The sequence below is a fragment of the Tachysurus vachellii genome, chromosome 19 (genome assembly GCF_030014155.1).
Source record: "Tachysurus vachellii isolate PV-2020 chromosome 19, HZAU_Pvac_v1, whole genome shotgun sequence".
Classification (NCBI taxonomy): domain Eukaryota; kingdom Metazoa; phylum Chordata; class Actinopteri; order Siluriformes; family Bagridae; genus Tachysurus; species Tachysurus vachellii.
This window is the reverse complement of record NC_083478.1, coordinates 14,349,260-14,374,242: the sequence shown is the minus strand read 5'-3', so window position 1 is coordinate 14,374,242 and position 24,983 is coordinate 14,349,260. Positions and strand designations below refer to the sequence as shown.

At 39.2% G+C, this 24,983-nt stretch overlaps 1 protein-coding gene across 8 annotated transcripts in view; it reads left to right on the top strand.

Moving 5' to 3' along the window:
- znf512b (zinc finger protein 512B) overlaps positions 1–24,983 on the top strand; it is a 92,538-nt gene that overhangs the window by 31,315 nt on the left and 36,240 nt on the right. For all 8 annotated transcript variants that reach the window (XM_060893658.1, XM_060893659.1, XM_060893657.1 and 5 more), the window contains 2 exons: positions 8,542–8,621; positions 20,940–21,142. In XM_060893658.1, coding sequence (XP_060749641.1) covers positions 8,542–8,621; positions 20,940–21,142 — 283 coding nt within the window. The remainder of the gene's footprint in view (positions 1–8,541; positions 8,622–20,939; positions 21,143–24,983) is intronic.

Genomic DNA, 24,983 nt, shown 5'->3' with positions numbered 1-24,983 from the left:
TGTTTTGAATGTGAAAAATGTACAGTACCTGTATTTATAAATGACAAATATTGTATAAAAACAAACAGTAATAAAAGAGAATGTTAAAAAAATAAACTGGTTTTACTTTACGGAAGATGCGCACAGAGGTTGAGGGAGGAGTAAACAGGCGGAGGAGTTAGGAGGAATTATACTTTCACTTTCGTTCACTTACTCGCTACTGTACACTCTTAATGCTACTTTACACTTAAATGGAACTTAACTAAACTTCACTAAAATTAACGAACTTAACTGAACTTAATTGCTACAATTTCTGTTTTCTTTACATTAATTTTGCTTAATTTTCTTCATCGCTTTTCTCTTCACTTGTTTTTGCCTTTTTTGTCACTCTTTCCTCACTAACATCTGCCGGTAGTTTTAATAAAAACCTGTCTGGTCAGCATATCAGATGCGGTCTAGTTAAAATTTTTTAACGGATCCGACGCTTAAAACGGATCAGAAAATTACGGATCCGCAGATGGTCGGCGCCTCACGTAGCCCCTTTGCGAGTCTCCATAGGAAATGAATGACTTCCGGTTTATAGGCCGTTGTTTGTCGTGTACAGTGGAAAGGCGGCTTTAACCTAGTGAGACGCGGGAAGCTGAGGCGGGGGAAACAGAGCACACATGGTTGTTGGGGATCCTTGTTTCGGTGGCGGCGGCTCGGATGCTCGTATCTCAAAAATTTGTTCGTATCTTAAGGAAAAAATTTGGTCGAATCAAAAATTTGTATGTCAAAGCACTTGTATCTTGAGGTATCACTGTAGTATGGTTCATTGTCTTGTTGCATGATTATGTTCCTCCAATTGAGAAACATTTCTTTGCAAATTGACAGATAGAATGTTTGTGTAGACTTCTGAATTCATTATGCCGCTACCAAAAAGACAATGTTGCTACCAACAATGCTGAGTTGCATTGTTAATAAAGAATAGTTAGATTATTGTAAAAGCGGCTTGCCAAGCACATGGGTGTGTTATATCTAGTATAACACTTTGTCTTAAGAAATGAACATTACACATAACACATTACAGTTTTATCTAAGTAAATTGTTAGTAAAATTTATGCTAAAATCTTGCTGTGGTTCATCTTCAGACACTTCTGCCTCGTTTAAAAGTGTTAAAGTGCTATTCTGTGCCTGATGCAGGTAGGTTTCACCTCGACAGCTACTCAAACAGGATGAGGGTTAAAGGAAAAAGGAAAAAACTAAAAGAATTCTTTTTTGCTCTTTTATTTTGAAGTCACATTTAAAAAGAAAACACAAAAAGTACATACGTAATAATAAGGGAATTTTAAAGAAAGAAACAATTCAGTGTTTATATCTTCTTCTTTCGGCTTTTCCTGTTAGGGGTCGCCACATCGAATCTTCTGTTTCCACCTAACTCTATCCTCGGCATCCTCTACTCTCGTACCAATTATGTTCATACCCTCTTTCAACACATCAATATATCTCCTCTTTGACAACTTTTCTATGATTCTTGCTGACACTCCTGACACTTTTCTCCTCCCACTCCAACCCACCTGTATGTGCCTCTTCACCTCTTTTCCATACTCCCTGTCACACAGTACGGTTGACCCCAAATACTTAAATACTGCCCCCTGTAACCTCACTGTTCTACTTCCCTCCCTCTCATTCATACACATGCATTCTGTCTTACTGCGACTGACTTTCATTCCTCTTCTTTCCAGAGCAAAGCTCTACCTTTCTAGGTTTTCCTCAATCTGCTCCCTACTCTCACTACAGATCAATGTCATCCGCAAACATCATTGTCCACGACCATTCCTATCTGACCTCATCTGTCAACCTGTCCATCACCATAGCAAACAAGAAGGGACTCTAAACAGATCCTTGATGTAGCCCCACCTCCACCTTGAACTCCTCTGTCTGACCTATGACACATCTTACTGCTGTCATACTCCTTTCATGCATATCTTGAACTACTATGACATACGTCATACAGTATTCAGTGTTTATATAAAAGAAAGATACCATCTACGAAAAAAAGGACATCATAAGGTTTTAAAAACCATGAAATAATCCTTATTTAACATACAGGATAATTAATAAACAAATATATTTTCAGATGAGTGCCTCTTTGGCCTAAAAAAACAGAAGAACACAGTTTTTCTGAAATAAACAAATCTGCTGCTGTGTGATTGTGTTTATGAAATTAAATTAAATTAAATTAAATTAAATGAGAAAACTAAAATGGCCACCATGACCTCTAACCTAAGGCACATGATGCATCTCTCTCACTCACTCATCTTCTACCGCTTATCCGAACTACCTCGGGTCACGGGGAGCCTGTGCCTATCTCAGGCGTCATCGGGCATCAAGGCAGGATACACACTGGACGGAGTGCCAACCCATCACAGGGCACACACACACACTCATTCACTCACACAATCACACACTACGGACAATTTTCCAGAGCTGCCAATCAACCTACCATGCATGTCTTTGGACCGGGGGGAGGAAACCGGAGTACCCGGAGGAAACCCCCGAGGCACAGGGAGAACATGCAAACTCCACACACACAAGGTGGAGGCGGGAATCGAACCCCGACCCTGGAGGTGTGAGGTGAACGTACTAACCACTAAGCCACCGTGCCCCCCCACATGGTGCATCTTAATAAATTAAATCAAAATAAAATACCACTATCAGGAATACAACAGTTCTTTAGAATATTAGTTTTTTTGTTCTTCTTTTTATTTCCTTCCCTTCATAAAGGCGAGCAAACTTAACACTAGTAGATATGTTGTGCTATCAAAATTTTGGCTTGTAAAACCTCTCGGAGGTTTGGCTTGTGAAACCTTTTTTAGGTACTTGCTTACTCATTTTTGAGTCTGAATTAAGGTATGATGTGTATTAAATTGGTTATAGCTGAGAAGAACTCAAAGCGATGTAAACCGGGTTTAACAGGAAAGTAATGAGGTGTCTGATCTGTATGGTTATAGAACATCTGACAGGTTGTCTTAACCCCTGAGTGAGTGAGTGAATGAGTGTGTGTGTGTGTGTGTGAGTGTGTGTGTGTGCCCTGTGATGGGTTGGCACTCCGTCCAGTGTGTATCCTGCCTTGATGCCCGATGACGCCTGAGATAGGCACAGGCTCCCCGTGACCCGAGGTAGTTCGGATAAGCGGTAGAAGATGAGTGAGTGAGAGAGATGCATCATGTGCCTTAGGTTAGAGGTCATGGTGGCCATTTTAGTTTTCTCAGCCGTTTTTTTTTTCAGCCGTTTTTGCACATACTGTACAATATCTCAGCCATTTCGCACATACTATATTAACACATACAGTATTAACACTGGTCGGTCGGCGCTGTTTCTGTGACTGTTTACTATTTATTGTCTTTTGTGTACTGCATTTTTTGTACTTTTTGTATTGTCTTGTAACTTGTGTCTGCACTGTCTTTGTCCTGCACTGTCTTGTCCTGCACTGTCTGGTCCTGCACTGTCTGGTCCTGCACTGTCTCTTGTCCTGCACTGTCTTTTGTCCTGCACTGTCTTGTCTGTCTTGTTTGTCTTGTCCTGCACTGTTTGCACCAGGTTGCACAGTTACACTTTATGTGGCTAAGACTACTTACAAGTCTTTAGCCCTGTCTTTGTTTCTATGTAGCACCTTGATCCTGGAGAAACGTTGTCTCATTTCACTATGTACTGCAACAGCTATATATGGTTGAAATGACAATAAAAGCTTCTTGACTTCTTGACTTGACTTGACTAAACATCTGACAGGTTGTCTTCAAGATGTTTTGAATCAGGATGAGGAAGAAAAGCCCAGAAAGCCATGTGGAATATGTTTCAGGTTTTATGTGTTGCAGGTTTTTGATCTGTGGAAACATGATGGTACTCTTCTTGCCTTGTTGATCTCCTAATATACTCAAATATACATTTGGTTTGGTTAGGAATATACCATTTGGTTTGGTTAGGAATATACCCAATACTACTTTACTGTCAATATAGTATTCTACAACATTTAGAGTTATATACAACAAATTTTGAATGAGTTCAGCCATTTCTACTGCCAAGAATGTTGCCCTTAGCTTTAATTGATGTGTATTTAAGCAAGCTTTGCTTACACTTATATTGGGGGGTTTTCGTGCATGTAGATAGTCGGGTGCCAATACTTTTGGATGTGAGTGGATACAAGCTTATGACATTGCCAGAATATACACAGTTCAGTTCTCCTTATTGTGTTGAGAGTTTTGATACCACATGTGTATGTTAGGGAATTTTTGCGCTTCAATTTTTTTTAGGTTTGGGGTTCATGTGATATCATGTGACATAAGCAGAACACTCGCAAACAAAGTTTCGCAACAAAGTTTAGATATGTCATGTGTATGTTGTGGCCATGTTTTTTCCATCATGTCACCAGAATAGACATCACAGTTCTGCTGATTGTGTAGAGTGTTTTGAAATGTCCATGTTGTGGTCATATTTTAATTCCACCTATTTTTGGTGGCTGGTGCTTTGATATGTTACATATATATATTACAGTAATTTTTGGATTCAGCCCAATATTGGCAATACTAGAAATGTGTGGATAGAGAGTGTTTGTATATAGATAGATACCGTAGATAGATAGATATGGTGGAGTAATGGTAGGTAATGATTGTGGCTAGATGAGTGTGTGAGAGCTGATTCTATGATTTTTTGGGATATTCGAACAACCACTGTGGGAAAATTCAAGTCTGTTAGGTTTGAAAATTTAAACCTTGATTTGAAGTAGCTTAAAAGCTTTTATAAAGTTATAAACCTCCAAATGTTGAATGGAATTCTATGGGAAAAATAGGACACTTTTAGCTTCCCATTGCTTAGATAAGTAACAGCGACAGTAAAACCACTGACCAGGCTGAACAAATGAAATTCTAAAATGTTTTTCTACTGACACAGTAATGCAGAACCCATCAAATAAATATATAAAATGAACTTAGTATTAATATTAAATTAGTAAAACAAAAAAAGGATGGCTAAAACTTTTGCATAGTACTGTATATTTTTAACTGCAGTTTACTGCAGTCTTATTGATGCATAAATAATCAATACATAGTGTTCCTTCATGGCAATAATGCAAAAAAGATGTTGCTTACATATTTTAGCGACTCACAGCTGTGGCGGGCAGAACAAAGACAGACCAAAAATTGGTGAAAAGTGCTCTTTTATTTACAGTGGCCAAGGTTAGGGTGAAAGTAGAGTGATAATTGTGTGGTCTGCAGGGTGCTTGGGGCTTTGAAGCTCCCAGGCAGCACGGGGTAGATGTGAGGCAGCATCCAGGGTGCTTTGAGGGGTGCAGCTTTGGGGAGCTTTACTGTCAGGACCAGCCTCTGAGAGACAAACATTAGAACATTATTGTTTACACTTCCTCTTACATCCCTATGTAGTGAAATGTAGTGTTCGAAGCAGTTAATTGAGCGATTTGATTTCGTACAATTCTGTGCAGTTCACACAGTTGTGTGTGTGTTTGTGTGTGTGTGTGTGTGTGTGTGTGTGTGTGTGATGGCTTGTGGAAAGATACTGTTGCACAGTCTGTTTGCAAGGGCCTGAATGCTTTGGTACCTTTTTCCAGATGACAGGAGGGTGAGGTGTATGTGTGGGGGGTGAGTGGGCTGTTGGCTTTGTGGATGCAGTGTGTGGTGTAAATATCCATGATAGAGGGAAGAGAGACTACGATGATCTTCTCAGCTGTCCTCACTATCCTCTGTAGGGTCTTGCGATCCAATAGGGTCTTGCGATCCAAGATAATTGAAGGTTTTTATCAAGGGAAAACAAAATCCAAACCTACATGGCTCTGTGTGAAAAAGAGCTTGCCCCTAAACCTAATAACTTGTGGGTGTAACTTGTGGGTGTGGCTGCATGTAAGCAGCTAAGGGTGGCCCACACCCTTAGCAGCAAGAACTGCAATCAAGCGTTTGCGATAACTTGCAGTGAATCTGTTACAGCGCCGTGGAGGAATCTTTGCAGAATTGTTGTAATTCAGCCACATTGTTGGGTTTTTCAAGCATGAACTGCCTTTTAAAGGTCATGGCACATCATCTCAAAAGGACTCAGGTCAGGACTTTGACTAGGCCACTAGGTCTTCATTTTGTTTTTCTTCAGCAATTCAGAGGTGGACTTGCTTGTGTGTTTTGGATCAATGTCCAGCTTCAGAACCCAATTTCACTTCAACTTGAGGTCTTGAACAGATGGCCGCACATTGTCCTTCAGGATTTTTTGGTAGACAGCAGAATCCATGGTTTCATTTATCACAGCAAGTCTTCCAGGTCCTGAAGCACAAAACAGCCCCAGTCCATCACACGACCGCCACCATATTTTACTGTTGGTATGAAGTTCTTTTTCTGAAATGCAGTGTTACTTTTACACCAGATTTTATGGGATACACACCTTCTAAAAAGTTAAACTTTTGTCTTGTCAGTCCACAGAGTATTTTCCCAAAATTCTTGGGGATCATCAAGATGTTTTCTGGCAAATCTGAGACAAGCCTTTATGTTCTTTTTGGTCAGCAGTGGTTTTCGTCTTGGAACTCTGCCCTTCTTATGGTGCAGTCATTAAAACTGATCTTAACTTAGGCAAGTGAGGCCTGCAGTACTTTTGATGTTGTTATGGGGTCTTTTGTCACATTTTGGATGAGTCATCGCTGCACTCTTGGGGTAACTTTGGTTGGGCCATTCCATGTTTTCGCCATTTGTGGACAGTGGCTCTCACCATGGTTTGCTGAAGTCCCAAAGCTTTAGAAATGGCTTTATAAACTTGTCCAGGCTGATAGATCTCAATTACTTTCCTTCTTATTTGTTCCTGAATTTCCATGATTTTCATTTATAAATATTTGGGTGTTTGGATCAGCAATTTCATTTTGATCTATCAAATAACTGAAGGACACAGTAATATTTCAGTAGTGAAATGAGGTTTATTGGATTAACAGAAAATGTGCAATATGCATCAAAACGAAATTAGACAGGTGCATACTGTAAATTTGGGCACCCTTGCCATTTTTTACAGGTATTTGAATACCTGTAACTACTTAGCACTGATTAATTGGAACACACAATTGGTTTGGTGAGCTCATTAAGCTTTGAAATTCACAGACAGGTGCATCCAATCATGTGAAAAGGTATTTAAGGTGGCCAATTGCAAGTTGTTGTTCTCTTTGACTCTCCTCTGAAAAGTGGCAACATGGAGGCCTCCAAACAACTCTCAAATGACCTGAAAACAAAGATTGTTCAACATTAGGGTTTAGGGGAAGGCTACAAAAAGTTATTGCAGAGATATAAGCTGTCAGTGTCCACTGTGAGGAACATAGTGAGGAAATGGAAGACCACAGACACAGTTGTGGAGTGATGAAACAAGGATTGAGTTATTTGGTCATAACAAGAGACGTTATGCATGGTGGCAAAAGAACACAGCATTCCAAGAAAAACACTTGCTACCCACAGTAAAATTTGGTGGAGGTTCCATCATGCTGTGGGCCTGTGTGGCCAGTGCTGGTACTGGGAATCTGGTTAAAGTTGAGGGTCGCATGGATTCCACTCAATATCAGCAGATTCTTGAGAATAATGTTGAGGAATCAGTCACAAGTTTGATGTTATGCCGGGCTGGATATTTCAACAAGACAACAACCCAAAACACTGCTCAAAATCTACTCGGGCATTTATGCAGAGGAACAAGTACAATGTTCTGGAATGGCCATCCCAGTCCCCAGACATGAATATCATTGAACATCTGTGGGGTGATTTGAAGCGGTCTGTCCATGCTCGGCAACCATCAAACCTAACTGGAGATGTTTTGTAAGGAGGAATGGTCCAAAATACATTCATCCAGAATCCAGACACTTATTACAAGCGACTAGAGGCTGTTATTTTGCTAAAGGAGGCTCTACTAAATATTGATGTGATTTTTCTGTTGGGGTGCCCAAATTTATGCACCTGTCTAATTTCGTTTTGATGCATATTGCGCATTTTCTGTTAATCCAATAAACCTCATTTCACTACTGAAATATTAGTTATTTGATAGATCAAAATGAAATTGCTGATCAAAACACCCAAATATTTATAAATGAAAATCATGGAAATTGTCAGGGGTTCCCAAACTTTTGCATAGGACTGTATGGTTTTAATTTAATAGTTTTGTATCTGATATTTTAAATTTTGCATGGAATTAATTCTTAGACATTGCTGACTAGTAATTCCTAGTCACATAAATAAGTGAATAAATAATTATATTTAAACAGTGCTTGGTATGTGGAGAGTTGTGTTATTGGTTTGGCCAACCAGTGGTCTATCATGTACCATGGGCAGCTTCTAACCTATGAGCAGTTTTAAGGTTATTCAGGGTATCATTTCAATTTAGAAGAAAATGCCCTCCCTTACCTCAATCACCCCCTGAAAAATCATCAAGCTACTGTTACTTTCAAGGGTGAAAGGTGAGGAGAGGTGAAAAGTTATTAGTGTTTTTTCCAGTCGACTGGAATAGCCTGTGCTATACTTGTTCCTTAAAGAGGAACTAACTATTCCAATGTGCACTCTTCCTCAGGTCCCTCCCCCAATGAGAGAACAGGCAACAAGAAGAAAAGGCACCACTGTGAGGAGTTACCAGAGTGTTGCGCAATCCCTGTGAGTCCAAATCATAAATTCTAGTTATTTTTCATTTTGACACTACCAGGGTATTATTTCATTAAAACTAAATTGATAAGATTTGATCATTACACAGATAAATCATTGTCCTTTCCTTTTAGCTCTTCTTATAAATCAGTCTTTGACAAGTGTGTTTAATAGAAAGATTGTGGTGCCTGCTTTATCTTAAGTTCCATTTTCAATTTGTGATACATTAAGTTACATACAGAACTCTCAGTAGTCTCAGTCTGAAAGAGAACATTAAATATATAGACACACTATATAATTAATCAAAAAGTAAAAAAAAACCAGAATATTAAAACTAAATTAAATTAAGAAATATTCTCAGCAATTGTGGTAGACTATTGTGTCTTGGATGGCACAAATCAGTCAGTCAGTCAGTCATTTTCTACCGCTTATCCGAACTATTCTCGGGTCACGTGGAGCTAGTGCCTATCTCAGGCGTCATTGGGCATCAAGGCAGGATACACCCTGGACGGAGTGCCAAACCATCGCAGGGCACACACACACTCATTCACTCATGCACTCACACACTACGGACAATTTTTCCAGAGATGCCAATCAACCTACCATGCATGTCTTTGGCCCGGGGGAGGAAACCTGAGTACCCAGAGGAAACCCCCGAGGCACGGGGAGAACATGCAAACTCCACACACACAAGGCGGAGGCGGGAATCGAACCCCAAACCCTGGAGGTGGATGGCACAAATATGACTAAATTTTGTGCTTTCACTGACACCTGTGACTAGTGTGAGCGAGAGAGAGAGAGAGACAGACACAGACAGACAGACAAACAAACCGACAGACACAGACAGACAGACATAAAGAGCATGTCATATGCACACAAGCACTTATACATATACATGTTGCAGAGCATGAACTTGGTCCTGACAGGCTCTATAGACTTGTCACAGATTTCAAGTATTAGACTGTTATTTTACCTTGTAAGAGGTCACTTTAATAGTGGGAACAATATAAAACCTCAGTGAGGAAACTGTTTCTTATGTCAGAAAACGGGTGTCTTTACAGATAGCTAAAAAACACGATTTATTAACCCTTGTGGACACTTTAGACACTTTACTACCCTTTTGTGATGTTCGTGGCCAAAAACGTCCACTAATTTAAACTTATATTAATATGATATATTTTTATATATTTTTTTTGCATAAGTCTGTTATTCAACCTCAGTTCCAATCAAAACTACAATTTGTTTTTAAATGTTTTTTATTATTTAGTAATTAATTAGTGATGTCACAAATTTGCATAAAAATACACACATTTTTAATATAAAAATTTTTATTAGATTTTAATTGTACATTTTAATGTACCTCATAATGTATTTCATATACATTATCATTTACATATCAGGGCTGTTTTTCCATTGACAAAAGTTTTTTGATTGCATAGTCATGACATGAAAAAACATGCATTTCTGTTTGTTTATGGTTCTTTCTGCTTGGAAGAGGTAAAATCTACAATTTTTACTGTTGACCAAAAAATTGGGCCATTGACCCATTTCACAGACCTGTGCAAAAATGCTTATTTCAGGCTTTTTTACATGGAGTTATATGAAGTAATCAGAGGTGTGTGTGTGTGTGTGAGAGAGAGAGAGAGAGAGAGAGAGAGAGAGAGAGAGAGAGTGAGTGCCTGCTGCCTTTTGATGGTGAGAAGTACAGACTAAACAAAAACAAGGTAAGTTTATTTAAACACTTGCAAGCTCTGCTGCTAATCATTTGTTATTTGATGGTGAGAAGTGCAGCAAGCACCATGCAGAGAGGTAAAAGAGAAGAATTAAAACAGCTGAAGTGGCAGAAATGCAGTCTGACCCATCCAGTGATCTGCAGGATACAGCTACTTCTGACACCACTGACTCAGGAGAGTCAGATGCTGAGTTTGTTGTGGCAGCTTCATCATACAGATACAGAGGATTCTGAATCAGGGTGGATCAGCAGAAATGGAGTAGTATGGTTTCTGACAATGTTTCTGACAACTTTTTTACCCCGGCTGCAAGAGGTGTGAATCCAGGGCCAAACTGGTATGCTATTGCAAGGATGTGGATGTGGAGTCCACATCTAATTTATTTTTTACAGAGGAGATGGATACCAACCTCCATGGGCATCGCACCATAAAAAATTGGACCGAGGTGGACACCACTGATCTCCGGGCATACATGGGCTTCTTGATATTTGGTGGCATTTACAGGTCAAGAGGGGAATCCACATGCTCACTGTAGGATGATCACTGTGGGCATGCAATTTTCAGCACCACAATGTCAATAACAATGTTCTATCTTATAAACAGATCCCTGCACTTTCATAACATGCTGCGGAGACCAGCTCATCAGAGGGAGGACAAGCTTGCCCCATTACATCACTGTGGGAGAAGTGGACTGATCACCTTCCACTGTTATTCAACCCCAGGTGAGAGGTCACTGTGGATGAGCAACTTTCAGAAGATGCTGATTTTGCCAGCACATGCCTAAAAAGCCACACAGATATGGACTAAAAATCTGGGTTACTGCTGATGCCACAACATCATATGCCTGGAGATGTAACATTTACATAGAAAAGGCAGGTGATGTAGCAGAGGTGGGCTAGGGCAAGTACTTTGACCTGGAAATGTGGAAGGGCTCCAGGGCGACACTGTGAAGTGACAATTTCTTTTACATCTTTTTCACTTGCTCAGGAGCTGCTCAAGAAAAAAATTGCCTTAGTTGGGACTGTGAGGAGGAACAAACCAGAGCTGCCACCCAGCCTGGTACAAATTAAAGGTCAGCCGGTAGTCTCTTCTTTTTCTGCATTTACAAAAACAAGGACGTCTGTGAGTTACGCTCGTAAACGGGGTAGAAATCTAACTCTTATCAGTATGAAGCGCCGCCAGGCAGAAGTGACGGATGGGCTGAAGAAAAAAGCCAGTGATTGTCACTGATTACAACCGCTGCAAGGGATGTGCAGCTTTAAAATCTGAAATTTGTACTTATTGTTTTCTAGTTCTATCTTCGTAGCTTGTCGGCACTTCCAGCTACAAGCAGAGCACCAATCGGTGGCCACAGGTGCTTTCTTTTTAACATGTTGGACATAACCAGAATAATATCTACAAAAGGAGGCTATTTCTAGAGAAGCTACGAAATGCTCTCATCTTTGCCGCAGTACTGAGGAGAGAGCACCTCCTTCGTGCACCAGTTCTTGTTGCACTGAACGAGAGAAATCCAGTCTGCAGCAGTCCTTTCTAAGCCACAACCACCAGCAGTCACCAGCATGCACCAGCAGTGCAGGAACGAAGAAAGGAAGGTGCATGTTTTGCCCAAAAGTTAAAAAAAGGACCGTAGGCACCTGCATCCGGTGTGGAACTCCTGTATGCAAAGTGCACCAGGTTACATACTGCCAGTCCTGCTGGAAAGACTGAACCCAAGCACACACAGGCACACACATGCACACAAACTAAATAGTTTGTTTTTAGTTATTCCTCCATTCTTTTGCACAATTGTTCAGTTCATTTTGGTTCATAATAAATTATGTTCATGAATCTGATGTGGAGTAGATTTTTTTTATAGAAAAACATGAAAAAAGGGATCACTGAAAGATTTTAAGGTAGTTTTAAACTTGCTTTACCATATAGAGAAGACAAGCATTTTATACAGACAAACACACACACACACACACACACACACACACACACACACACACAGAAATACACTGTTCTGTGCTGATTAACGCATAGAAGGCTTTTATTTTACAGGCCTGTGTAATGGAGTAAAATGACAAATTTTACCTCTTCCCAGCAGAGGGAACTATAAACAAGCAAGAATGCATGTTTTTTTCGTGTCATGGCCATGCAGTGAAAAAATGTGTTTATAATGGAGGCCAATGGGGCCACAATATGTAAATGGGGAAAAAAAAACTAACAATGCATAAAAGCCAATGTTGTTAGGAATCTTTGATCTATCCAAGACTTGTCATTAATTTAATTGATAATTAAAAAACAAAAAAAATTTATTTAGTAGTTTTGATTAGAACTGAGGTTGATTAACAGATTTATTCAACAAACTAAATATATATATATATATATATATATATATATATATATATATATATATATATATATATATATATATATATAAATCTGATATATTTTTAGATAAATTAATTTACTTAAAGGACATTTTTGGTCTCAAGCACATGTACAGGTGTAAAATTTGAATACAGAAAATTATAGACCTGGTCAAAAATTCAAAATACTCTTTCCAAAGTACATGTTATATAAAGGTTTGTCCCAAAAATCATTCCTCTAGCTGAAACACAGAGAAAGATATGGCCAGAAAAGCTTGAAGTCTAGCATGACGGGAGTACCAAGTGGGAGAAATATAATGTATCCTGTGTGTTAATTAATTTCCTGTAGGTTTATTAAGTTTCTGAAAAGTATGTGGATTGACAAAAACCTGCCCTAACATATTTCATTTAAGCATAGATACAGGGCTCTCAAGTTTTGAAGACAGGCAAGAGTGACATATTTTAAATGACAAACTCTGTGCTCAAAGTGATGCTCGCAGCTCCAGTAGTTTTCTCTGTGGGTGAATGAGGATGATGGTGAACAATTCCATGATATGCTTTCTTTTTATTGGTTGTTGCGTTAAATCTTACATAGATACAATAGTGCTATTTTCTGAGTGGCTATTGTGTAGCCTCTTTTTTGATTGGCTAAGTGTCAGGCTCAACTAAGAACTCCAGGGGAGACGCACTTGATTCCTGCCCGGTTCCATAGAGAGGGTGGTGCGGACAGATACATTTTGGGCGCTACAGCATATTAAATATATGATAAATGATTTTTCTGCATGAGAAATACAATGTGGGGTGGGAGTGCGTGACAAAAGACCTAAATGAGTGACTGTCACACTCAATGCGTCACACTTGAGAGCCCTGTATTTATAAAGGTTTACATGGTTTCTCCGATCATTAATCATTATCACCATAATCTTAATTAAATTATCCCACTATTTATACATTTACTACAAATCTGTTTACTACAAAGGATTTTTGATTCCTTTTGAATTGTTTCAAGATCCCCTTGTCTACCACCTGCTGTCATTACTCTGTTAAAACGTTTTGCCTGATGTTGGTATCAGTGTCCAGTAATACTCTTGTCCAAGATTCATGAATGTCCCATTTTGGAGTTATTCCTAATTTCCTTTGAGGGATGCAAGGGGCCCCTTTGTTCAAAAAGGTCTCCATGTCTTCAGATATGTCTCTATGTAATATACTTTGATACATTGATCTTAGACACATTTTACAGTTGCAAAATGTGTCTAACACTGACTGACAACATACACATAGCACAGTTACCAGGTTGTTCATTTCATGTAACGGTAAATAGGTAGTTCATTTTAATGTAACGATTTAATGTGACAATTTAACCTGTGTCCTGGGTTTTTGTCAACACCGTCAGACCTTTTTTTTTTAATAAAAAAATCAGGAATTATTGAGGGCAGCCAAAACTCTGAGGACTCCTTTATCACCTCCTTGTTCTTTCAAATGCCATGAGACCACTCTAGCTCTTATTCTTATTCTTTTAAATTCTTTTAAATTTATACCTACTTGTTAATACTTTGCATGTCACAACCATAGTGTGTCAACACCATAAACAATGTAATATAAGATTTGTATGATATTTTCTGTTATAAATGCTTAATTTAAGTAAAGTATAAAGGTAACAAGAATCGAATGATAAACAAGATAGCTCTTGTGAGAACCACATCTATTATGAGTGGAAACCTGTTATTTTGTCAACTCCATGGTCACATGTCAACACCATCAGGATTTGTGTCTGACGGTGTTGACTCTTTCTAAGACGGTGTTGATAAATGCCATTATGTGCATTATTCCTCATTTTATTGTAGGTTACTTCAATTATATTACTTACCAAACATTTGATATTACTGTTGCTCAGTTTTATGTTGCATTGCAACCAATTGCCATAATGCCTTATGTTTTGAATTGAATCTCATTTTCATAGCCTCTCGAGTACTTGATATGTTCAAGGTGTTGCTTATGATTACCCATAATTTGAAGCTTATGCTTTTCCATCAGAAAAGTATACTGACCACATAATGGTATGCATTTCAGGCTAGAATGGCTAGGGAGAAGCTATCAGTAGAGGAACGAAAGAGAAGGAATAGGGAGTATCAAAAAAGAAGGCGAGAAAAAAATTATAGCCAGCCTGAGCTGAAAGAAGAGTTGCTGAGAAATGAGAGGGAAAGATGGGGAAATAGGGTGAAGGAGGGCAAAATAAAAAACATCACTGATTTGGAACAAAGAGACAAGAGTATAAGAGAAAGTTTTGGAAACAAGCACAGAAAGAGTCAAGAGAACACAAGAACAAAGCACAGGAAGGCAAGCATCTAGACACCCCACCACAGAGTAATTTGGACATCAGTTTTGAGGAGCCAAGGAGTAGTAGACAGCTAATTGCTGGTGAAAGGGAAAGATTCAAAACTAGAAAAAAGACACTCCAGAGAGATTAAATCACTGAAAGACAAACTTGAAAGAGGAACACTTGAATTGTCTGTTGCCTGGTGTTTAAACTCCATTGACTGCCTTGAGAAGTCAAATATTACATTTTTTTATGACCATTTAGCAATATTTTAAAGGTTTAGCTGTCATTTTGACTATGGATGATTTGAATTAGTTTATATACTTTATAAGCAGCGTATATTTGAAGCTGTTGTGGACTTTACAAAGGGGGTTCATTTCTTTTTCTATTGCCTGTAAAGTTCCTCTACTCCCATGAGATGAAAACTTGGTTTTATAATGTGTTGTCTTCATATCTTGCAATGTTATGATATTTGTGAGCAGTTAATGTTCCTTTTGAATGAAATATTTTTCTGTTTCTTACAAGTTTGTGTTTTGTGTCAACACTGTTGATGCATTGTCAACTCCGTCAGAATGATACAGTATATTGTTGTTTTTTATAAAGATGAGCTGTTTTGTTTCCTCAAGAATATTTGTTAATAAAATGGTTGCATTTTCAGTTATTGTGTAATTTGTATGCTTTTAAGTATCACTGTTCATTATGGAAATTAAATGATAAATTGATTATTCCATACAGCCTAAACCGCAATCATTAAACATTGACTAATCAAACTTGATGATATGATTATTTTAAAAAACATTTTTTAAGTGATTAAGCCAATTAATAACTGCTAAGAGTCAAAATATTTGTGATAATTTAAATCCAGTCCTGATCCTGCAAACCTCTAATTTATATATATATAAATATAAATTATAAATATATAAAAAATGGGAGGTTGTTCCAAAACATGGTTACATACCCAAACTCTCACAATATCACATTTGGCAATATCACATTTGATTTTTATCAATTAATATTACACAATTTGGAAATTTTTGCTGCTAATCACCTCCAAATGTTGTGAGGAAGGAGCATTACAAGTTAAAATTCAACAGTCATCTCTACTCCTTAGTAAGGCTTTGTTATTATTCATGGTAGTAATAACACACACTATGCAATTAGGAGTGCTTGCCACAAAAATTAAAAGTATTTACTTCTGTGGGTCTAATGGCTGTCAAGATCAGATTGTTTAAATGTAATCTTGCTGCCTGTGGTTAACATTTACAGCTTTATTATGCCAAAATAGTAGCGTTTTACTCAAATCAAGTCTAACTTTTTTAGACTAAATGTATTATAGTACATTAACAACTAAAAAGGGGAGCTCTACCTGTATTAGCCAAAATGTATATTCAATACTTAACAACTGTAACAATTTTAGCTACATTAACCTAACTGCATTTTCATTCACTAAAAACTATACAAAAGCTGTTACATTAGTCTAAATGTATAATCAAAACATTAAACATTCATAGCATGATTTTCTATGAGAACAAATAACCTCTCTGAAATGGTTCTTAGGGCAGAAGAACATAAAAAGCATAGTCACATAGCATAGTGTATGTTTGCACTCATTGGTCATTTCCTCCTTGATTAATGGGCGAAGAACAGCTGCAATGACTTTCTGGGGAGGTCCAATTCGCTTACTATTTGCTCATACCAGTGGAGGCCACCGACTATGAGATGCTCTAGGGGAAGATCCTGGAATGCTATGACCAGTATCCCATAAATGAATCAAAAGGAATGCATACTGGTCACCTTGGAAATCAGTAGGGAAAAGCAGCAAAAGGAACCAGCCAGACCCACAACGGCAGACTAGCCTTAGCTCTCTTTGACTCTGAGACTAACCCAAACATTTAAGCTAATGGGGATGAAGTTGGTCTTGTGTGTATGTGGTGATGTCCATAAAGTCACTATTGTACAGGTCAGGATTTGAAATTGGACAGTGGAATGGCTCATTCAGGTCTGATATGAGACTGGTATGAGACTGGCCAGGCTTTAACCCTAGGTCCTTACCATGTCTTCTGGGATGGGAGCTTTGGGTGTGGGCAAAGGGACAAAGACCGGCAGAGGCACTGCTGGAACCATGTGTGCCAGGCGAAATGGGTCAGAGTACAGATCAGAGACTCCTAACCTACTATTTTCTCATCCAATTGGGGCTGCTGTACCACCATAAGGAGCCTTGGGGCCAACTTTGCAACCTGCTAGTGGTCCCCTGCTCTAATTACCAATTACTAATGCCAATGCTCAAAAAACAGAGAGGCCACCATGTAGCTCACAATACATTGGAGAAGTTGCATAACCGATTTCTTTGGCCAAGCATGGAGAGTTTGCAGAACCAAAGCCCAATGACGGTACTGGCTTCTACCCTTCAGCTTACCACTTTGCCACCTATATTGATGAGGTCATGATCCACTCCATTACCAGGTCGGACAACCTATACCATCTTGGGCAATGCTTAAAGAACACTGGAAGGCCAGGCTGATGTGCAATCTATGCCCTGATAGCTCAGTTGTTCCCTTCTTTGAAGGACTTCTTCAGAGCAGGGGAACACCATGGCAACACAGATGGCCTGTCTTGATGGTATGCATTGTGGCCCCAAAGTCCAGTGACAGGGGGCATAATGTGACCAAATAGCTAACACATGCTCCTCACATGACTGCCGCCCGGGTGCTGAAAGGACAGCACCACTTCTACACCCTAATGTTGTATAAAGCAAGAAGGCATATGGCTAAAGGATGGGGCAACAGAAGCACACATGGAGGGTGGCCAATCAAAGTGAAGGCAATCACTCACCCTCCAGCAGAAGCAGAGAGAGAAGGAAGAGGCACAGTTCACACATCAAGGTGAGGCAGTTGCTTTGACAGATGCTTTTCTTTACATGAAGTTTCTGAGCTCTGCCTCATTGCTGCTTAGCCCTGTGTGGAAGCAATTACCACAGAGCACACCACTGAAGACAGCACTCCTCACCTCCATCTCACCTTTTTGCATCTCAACTCACCCTAGAGACTTTTCTCTCTACCCAAGTCTCATGATTGTTTTTGTGTAGCCTCCATGAAGTGAGGTTTGCAAATTATTTTCTAAATTAAACTATTTTGACAAAGGGTGTCATTCTATATGTTAAAAAAGGGTGCACAAAAAATTAGAGCCCAGTCTTATAAGTGTGATAGTGGTGTCTGACAGAAAAGGCTCTGCAGCTGACATCTTGCCCCATTTGGCTATGGTGGTTAATGCCTTGCCTGTGAAAAATGTGGCCTGCAATGTAATTGCAAATATAGTCTGATGGTCATGACCTGACAGTCAATACAATAGCATCTCCAGGTTTAGTTCGAAGAAGCTACATAGATTTTGGCCTTTTCAAGCTTGTTCTAGACACATGACCAAATGGATGAGTCACAGGACATGGTATGAGTCATAAAGGAGTTTGCAAATATCTTCAAAGGGACTGAGCTGTTAAATGGTGAGTGTACCATACACTTAGTCCTATTTGCATTCCCAGTAGTCCACCCACAATGGTGCACTTTTCTCAAAAGAAGCTTCAGCATGGAGAAGCAAGGAGCTCCCAACTTCAGTGTTTTGGATGCTAGCTTGGGTTATGGGGCTATTAAGCACACTAAGGAATCTTTTTTAAAACTGCATCATGGATTGACGCTATGGGAATGTCAAGACCATCACTGCCACTCAAGGGGAAATGCCTGTGCTGCAGGGCCGTGTGAATTGACATTCAGGTCTAAACTGTAAAACTTAAAGAATGTGTGCAGAGAGGACAAGCCTTCTGTAGCACAAACAGCATGCAAGGGGATGCCACTGTCCAGAGCAATAGATGAGGTTATACTCCTGATGGAGTGGGCCCTGATACCTAAAAATGTGGCCATCCCACCTGTCTCATAGGGCCAGATGATATCATCTATAACCCAATAAGTGATTCATTACTTTGAGACCTGATTAACCCTGTAACAGTTGCCAAAGCAGACAAAGTTGTGATAACTCTGAAAGGACCACAGAGGGGTTCCAGGAGGGAATTTGCAGTCTACAGGAAGGCCTCAGATGTTATTACCATGCCAGAACTGGGAGACCAGAGGGTGACTCCCCATGGAGACTCCAAGTATGGGTGTGTAGCAATGGAAATAGCTGCCCTGTGCTCTTTGTGGGGGCTAACCCTACTGAGAGGCGAGTATAAAGAAATTCTAGCGCTGGTGCAACCGAGGTGGTGCAACCGAATATCAAGTTTTATCTTTTTTAAGACTTAGGGTTAGGGTTAGTTATAATATGTCTAATCACCTAAAATGTTTGATCTGACATCAAAGGTCCCATGCTTTAAGTTGTTTAACACATCTAGATGTAAGTATCAGGAAATTAAATATTGGCTATACTTCTAATCTATCATCACATTAATCTTTTGATCTGAAATTCAGATGTCTTCAGTGTATAGGAAAACTAAATAATCAGAGTTACAATACTTTCAGATGTGTTGCAATACCTTTTAGAATAGTTTTTTTTACATTGTATCTGATGGAATACTGTAGCGTCTATCTCATTGCCAGTATGCTTTGGACACATGTAATTACTTGTCACAGCACCTGTTTTTTTGCATAACAAGGTATTTTTTTTGTTAACAAGGTATTAATGGAAGAGGTTAGTTTGTGAGGCTTTCTTTGACAAATTGGCAATATAACCAGAGCCGATCCTGACCTCCCTTGGGCCCTAAGCAAAATTCTGCTAAGGGGCCCTCCTACCTCCCTCATTTTAAAAAAAAAAGTTTGCTCCATCTCTCGGTCAAAGAGTAAAACAATACAGAATTGAATGAGGTATAAACAAATCTTTATTGAATGGAATATTTTAAATAGAATTTTGAGTTGAATGAATTTTGAGTTGAGTTAGCAATGGCCCCACTTAAACTGCCTCCCTCAGATTCCTCTTTTATCCATTTTCAAATAAAAAATACTATTTATAATATGACTTGGCTCTTGCAATATTCAACTAGTGAATATGCAATAGCACATATCAGAAATTACGTTTTTTCTAGTGTAAAATGTAATTCCTGATATAAAAAATATGGTTACTACTAGAAATCACACTCTTAATATTTACATTTTAAGTATCGAATACTGAATTCTTGATATCAGTTATTTTAAAACTCAATTTATAAACATATAGACATATTTTATGTGTTATGGGCACCCTTGCCTGGGACGTCTGTGCAATGTGAAACTGTGATTAGTCCATTAGTGATAATTGTGGCTTTTATGTTAAGTGGAGAATCTTAATCAACTGAATACATTATTTAATTTATTTATTTAATGTTGCAAATTATAATTCACAGTTCACTTTGCTGAAGAGCTTGATTGTGTCATGTTACTAGTGCTGATTCTTAATTTTCTCTTTGAGGAAAAAGGTATCGGGCAGAGTAGTCTGCATGATGGTAGTTTGCCTGTTTGATTGGGTGGATTAAGTTTGGAATAATAGTTAATGTTCTTGTAGCTAGGGTTTGCTTTAATAATTTATTTATTCATTTTTGCCGTTGATGAGTTATAATCACTAGTCCTTTGTTAATGTTATTGTTTGTTTTTAGTTTGATTAAATAAGGTTTTCTAAAAAAACTTCCACAGTTTTACTATATCCAAAGTTTTCATTCCTGAGTCTTTGTAGTCCCTAAGTGTAAATGAGTGTTTTATTGTGTGTGCATGATGAACTGCTACCTATTCAGGTTGTGCCCCATTCCTAGTGATCCTGGGATAGATGAACTGCTACCTATTCAGGTTGTCCCCCATTACTAGTGATCAAAAAACATATATTTTATACAACATAAATACATATTTGTTTTAAATGTACAGTTGAAAATTCAGTGGCTATTTTCAGTGTATTCTCAGGTCAATCTCTGTCCGTGTGTTCTCAGGTTACATTGGTGGAGAAGTTCAGTTATAGCTGTCCATACTGTGAGGCTGCGTTCACCACAAAGGTCCACCTGCAGAAACACAAGCTTTGGAATCATTCAGAGCGGGTCAACAAGGAGAGCAAGATAGCAGTCACCGTGGAGCCAATGGCTGAGCTGACAGCTAAGCCCAAACTGCTATCAAACCCTGTAAATTCTAAAAAGAGGTGAGAGAAGCACTATAAAAGCCTTACATTTTACTGTTGATGAAGGTTGTTTTAAACCAATTATTTAAGTAAAATTTTTGGACAAAATTTTATTGATACAAATGGCTACTTATTTAGATATTTAGTTTGACTTGATGTAAATCAAGTCTGGATAACACATTGGCAGATTTTAGATGATTCAGCAGAGCCGCATGAGATCATTTCACTACTTGTGTGCATAAACATTTGTCTATTTATAGGTATACACACACTTAAACTAGATTTGTAAAGTTTGTTGCGACAAACTTTGATGTTGGCTTTGACGAGGCAAGTATTTGCAAAGGCCGGTGCTTTTTGGAGGCGAGTGGACATAAGGGTCAGTGTTACTTTTGGAGGCAAGTGGACAGAAAGATAGGGTGACAAAAGATTTGGAGGCAAGCGGAGATATGCATGTGACGTCATCCGAATACTCCTGAGGAAGTTCCCCACATTGTTCTGAGTGTTTTGATATGTCACATGTCCATGTTGTAAAAAGTTTTTTGATTTTGCATATATTGGGGGCGGGGCTGCGGCACAACCGAAAGGCCAGTCAGTACACCAATTTAAAAGTTTGTTCAGAGTATCACCCTAAAGGAGCTGGCCGAGTTTGGTGTAGATAGTTCGAAAGCTTGCCGAGTTATAAACCTCCAAAGTTTATAATGGGAGTCTATGGGAAAAAAGGCCATTTTGAGACCCAGTACCGGAAGTACCGTTACTCAGATCGCTTAGAAAAGTAATATCAACAAACTTCAGACCAGGGTCTACAACATATCTGAATTTCGTGCATGTGGCTCGAAAGCCCTAGGCCGCATTAAATTTTAAAAATTTTTGTCTAAGCTTAAATAGGAAAACAGAACGTTGGCCTTGTAGACAATTTATAAAATTTAATGCGGCCTAGGGCTTTCGAGCCACATGCATGAAATTCGGGTATGTTGTAGACCCTGGTCTGAAGTTTGTTGCTATTACTTTTCTTCTACAAAGCCAACATAATTAATCAGCAATAGTTAGCTATAACACACTACACAGGTTTTTCTGTTAGAATGTAGGTGTAACTAGATTTGTAAAGTTCGTCGAGACAAACTTTGATGTTGGCTTTGACGGTGCAAGTATTCGCAAAGGCCGGTGCTTTTTGGAGGCGAGTGGACATAAGGGTTAGTGTTACTTTTGGAGGCAAGTGGACAGAAAGATTGTGAAAGCTACTAGACCGCTAGGGTGCCAATACTTTTGGAGGGGACATGAGCATGTGACGTAATCCGAATACCCGTGAGGCAGTTCCCCTCATTGTGCTGAGTGTTTTGATATGTCACATGTCCATGTTGTGCAAATTTTTGATTTTCACGTGACGTCACGTGACATCACGTGAAGTGGCCAGAATACATGTGAGGCAGTTCCCCTTATTGTGCTGAGTGTTTTGATATGTCACATGTCCATGTTGTGCAAATTTTTTATTTTGCTTATTTTGGGGGCGGGGCTACACGTGACGTCACATGACGTGACCAAAATACACGTGAGACAGTTCCCCTCATTGTGCCGAGTGTTTTGTGACATATCAAAACACTCGGCACAATGAGGGGAACTGTCTCACGTGTATTTTGGTCACGTCATGTGACGTCACGTGTGCTGAGTTGCTGAGTGTGCTGAGTGTTTTGATATGTCACATGTCCATGTTGTGCTAATTTTTTATTTTCACGTGACGACACGTGACGACACGTGACGTGACGTGACCATAACACACGTGAGGCACTTCCTCTCATTGGGCTGAGTGTTTTGATATATGACATGTCCATATTGTGCTAATTTTTGATTTCGCTTATTTTGGGGGCGTGACGTCACGTGTACCCGGTGGGGTGCCAATACTTTTGGCAAAAAGTGGCTACTGAGGGTTTGGACGTTTCATGTCAATACTGCAGTCATTATGGGATTCTACTTATTATTATACTGCATAGAACACAGGAGAGAAGCCGTGCCTGAGCTCTGCGCACGCTGCGTGTGTGAGAGCTTAGAGGAATTTTAGGAATTCCCCATTCAAGTCTATGGGACGTTCCATCGTCGACTACGGGAAAACCGAAAGTTCCGTCGGAACGCCGAAAACAAAAATTTCGTCCGGAGTAACGTCCTAAAGAACCTGTCCGAGTTTGGTGTAAATCGCTTGAAAACTTGCCGAGTTATAAACCTCCAAAGTTTATAATGGAAGTGGATACGAAAAAAGGCCACTTTGAGCTTCCATACTGGGAATGCCGGAATTCCGATCGCTTAGAAAAGTAATAGCAACAAACTTCAGACCAGGGTCTACGACATATCCGAATTTGGTGCATGTGGCTCGAAAGCCCTAGGAGGAGTTACTCTTGATAAATTTTTGGCTAAGAAGAATAATAATAACTAGATTTGTAAAGTTTGTTGCGACAAACTTTGATGTTGGCTTTGACGATGCAAGTATTCGCAAAGGCCGGTGCTTTTTGGAGGCGAGTGGATATAAGGGTCAGTGTTACTTTTGGAAGTAGACAGAAAGGTAGGGTGCCAAAACATTTGGAGGTAAGTAGAGGCGAGCATGTGACATCATCAGAATACCCGTGAATTAGTTCCCCTCATTGTTCTGAGTGTTTTGATATGTCACATGTCCATATTGTAAAAAGTTTTTTGATTTTGCATATTTTGGGGGCGGGGCTGCGGCACAACCGAAAGGCCAGTCGGTACACCAATTTAAAACTTTGTTCAGAGTATCACCCTAAAGGAGCTGGCCGACTTTGGTGTAGATCGTTCGAAAGCTTGCCGAGTTATAAACCTCCAAAGTTTATGATGGGAGTCTATGGGAAAAAGGCCACTTTGAAACCCGGTACCGGAAGTACCGGAACTCTGATCGCTTAGCAAAGTAATAGCAACAAACTTCAGTCCAGGGTCTACAACATATCCGAATTTGGTTCATGTGGCTCGAAAGCCCTAGGAGGAGTTACTCTTGATAAATTTTTGTCTAAGCTTAAATAGGAAAACAGAATGTTGGCTTCTACAAAGCCAACATAATACTGGATTTGTAAAGTTCGTCGTGACAAACTTTGATGTTGGCTTTGACGAGGCAAGTATTCGCAAAGGCCAGTGCTTTTTGGAGGCGAGTGGACATAAGGGACAGTGTTACTTTTGGAGGCAAGTGGACAGAAAGATAGGGTGCCAAAACATTTAGAGGCAAGTGGAGACGAGCATGTGACGTCATCAGAACACATGTGAGGAAGTTCCCCTCATTGTTCTGAGTGTTTTGATATGTCACATGTCCATGTTGTAAAAAGTTTTTTGATTTTGCATATTTTGGGGGCGGGGCTGTGGCACAACCGAAAGGCCAGTCGGTACACCAATTTAAAAGTTTGTTCAGAGTATCACCCTAAAGGAGCTGGCCGGGTTTGGTGTAGATAGTTTGAAAGCTTGCCGAGTTATAAACCTCCAAATTTATAATGGGAGTCTATGGGAAAAAAGGCCACTTTGAGATCCGGTACCAGAAGTACTTCAAACTTCAAACAAACTTCAGACCAGGCTCTACAACATATCCGAATTTGGTGCATGTGGCTCGAAAGCCCTAGGCCGCATTAAATTTTATAAATTTTTGACTAAGCTGAAATAGGAAAAAAGAATGTTGGCCTTGTAGACAATTTATAAAATTATTGATTTGATATATATATATATATTGATTTGAATTGATAAATATTGATTTACATCGCAATATTGCAATTTTTTTTAGCTAACCTGCGACCATGAGTCAAGTCAAGTCAAGAAGCTTTTATTGTCATTTCAACCATATACTGTATAGCTGTTGCAGTACACAGTGAAATGAGGAAGG